We start from the raw sequence: 1366 nt of genomic DNA on the forward strand, positions 1-1366 counted from the left end.
CCTGCAGGTCAGGCCATTGCACCCCCTCAGCAGTGGGGCAGGGACACATCTTTGGTGCAGTGTCCCCAGCTGAGGTGCTGTCAGCTGGGCTGGGGGCTGTGGAAGGGACTGACAGTGGAGAAACCCCCTGCCTTTCCCCTGCAGGCGAATAACATGGGGGAAATACATGAACTGTGGGCAAACCTGCATTGCCCCAGACTACATCCTCTGTGACCCATCCATCCAGAGCCAGGTGGTGGAGAACATCAAGGCAACTCTCCAGGTGAGGCAGCAGCTCCCAGTGCTGTGGGAATTGTCCCCATCACAGCCCAGGTCTGAGTTGCTGGAGCTGTTGGTAGGTGTGTTGAGCACTTTGTTTCTGCTGTGCCTTTGTCAGGAATTCTATGGGGAGGACGTGAAGTCGTCTCCGGATTATGGAAGGATCGTCAACAAGCGCCACTTCAAGAGGGTGATGGGCTTGCTGGAAGGGCAGAAGATCGCTCATGGGGGAGAGAATGATGAGGCCTCCTGCTTCATAGGTGCTGCTGGCTGGGAGGGGAGGTGTTAGGGGGTGCCCTTTGGGGTCTGTGTGTCTGTGGCTTGCTTGGGTTACGTTGAGCACACAGACAGTGCCCCGAGGTCTTGTGATGGACCAGGTGTTCCGTCCTGCTCACTCTGTTCTCCTCTTTGTTGCAGCACCAACCATCCTGACCGACGTTTCCCCGGATTCAAAGGTGATGGAGGAGGAAATCTTTGGACCTGTCCTGCCCATTGTGACCATGAAGAGTGTAGAGGAAGCCATTGAGTTCATCAACCGTCGGGAGAAGCCCCTTGCCTTGTATGTCTTCTCCAACAACAAGAAGGTGGGTCTGGGCAGCGGTGCCTCAGTGTGATTGGATCCTGTACTTGGCTGGTCCCAGAGAGGGCTTCCTGCAGGGTCTGTGTCAGTTCCTTTTCCATGTGAGTTGCAGCCTTTGGCTCACGGGGGCCATCAGTGTCCCCAGAGCTGCTGAAGGGCTCTGGATTTGCACATCTCCCCGTCCTCTCAGCTGACCACCCACGCAGGTGGGTGCTGGCTCCTGGCATGTCTCCTGCCCTCACTCCGGGCTCTGTTGTGCCAGTTCAGGAATTCAGGACAGGGCTTTACCCTGTCACAACAGTCCCAGCTGGTTTGTGTGGGAGGGCTGAGAAGCACCCTAGGCTCTGGGTGGATGCACCTCTGCCTCTGACCTGTCCCACCGAGATGGAACCTTTTGAGGTCATGGCTGTTCCAGTCGGGCAGATCTTGTGCTTAAGTGATGTAAACTGGCCTCTCCCTCGGAACAAGGCACAGACTGTGCCCTGCACAGAGCGGGATGGAAGCACCAGCTTGAACCCTCCCTGCTCT

The 1366-nt window shown here is 57.0% G+C and overlaps 2 protein-coding genes across 4 annotated transcripts in view; both read left to right on the forward strand.

Moving 5' to 3' along the window:
* Window positions 1-887, forward strand: part of LOC114070510 (fatty aldehyde dehydrogenase-like) — a 12040-nt gene extending 11153 nt beyond the window's left edge. For 2 of the 3 annotated variants that reach the window (XM_027907958.1, XM_027907960.1), the window contains exons 7-9: window positions 145-262; window positions 377-518; window positions 676-887. In XM_027907958.1, the coding sequence (XP_027763759.1) occupies window positions 145-262; window positions 377-518; window positions 676-872 (457 nt within the window). In that variant the 3' untranslated portion in view covers window positions 873-887. Of the gene's footprint in view, window positions 1-137; window positions 263-376; window positions 519-675 lie in introns of all 3 variants that reach the window. The other variant, XM_027907961.1, reaches the window with a different exon arrangement.
* A 335-nt stretch (window positions 888-1222) lies between these two features.
* Window positions 1223-1366, forward strand: part of LOC114070505 (aldehyde dehydrogenase, dimeric NADP-preferring-like) — an 825-nt gene continuing 681 nt past the window's right edge. The window contains exon 1 of the mRNA XM_027907953.1: window positions 1223-1279. Coding sequence (XP_027763754.1) covers window positions 1223-1279 — 57 coding nt within the window. The remainder of the gene's footprint in view (window positions 1280-1366) is intronic.

Source organism: Empidonax traillii, unplaced genomic scaffold, assembly GCF_003031625.1.
Source record: "Empidonax traillii isolate 1590-97213 ecotype Southwest subspecies unplaced genomic scaffold, ASM303162v1 scaffold1585:size89650, whole genome shotgun sequence".
Lineage (NCBI taxonomy): Eukaryota > Metazoa > Chordata > Aves > Passeriformes > Tyrannidae > Empidonax > Empidonax traillii.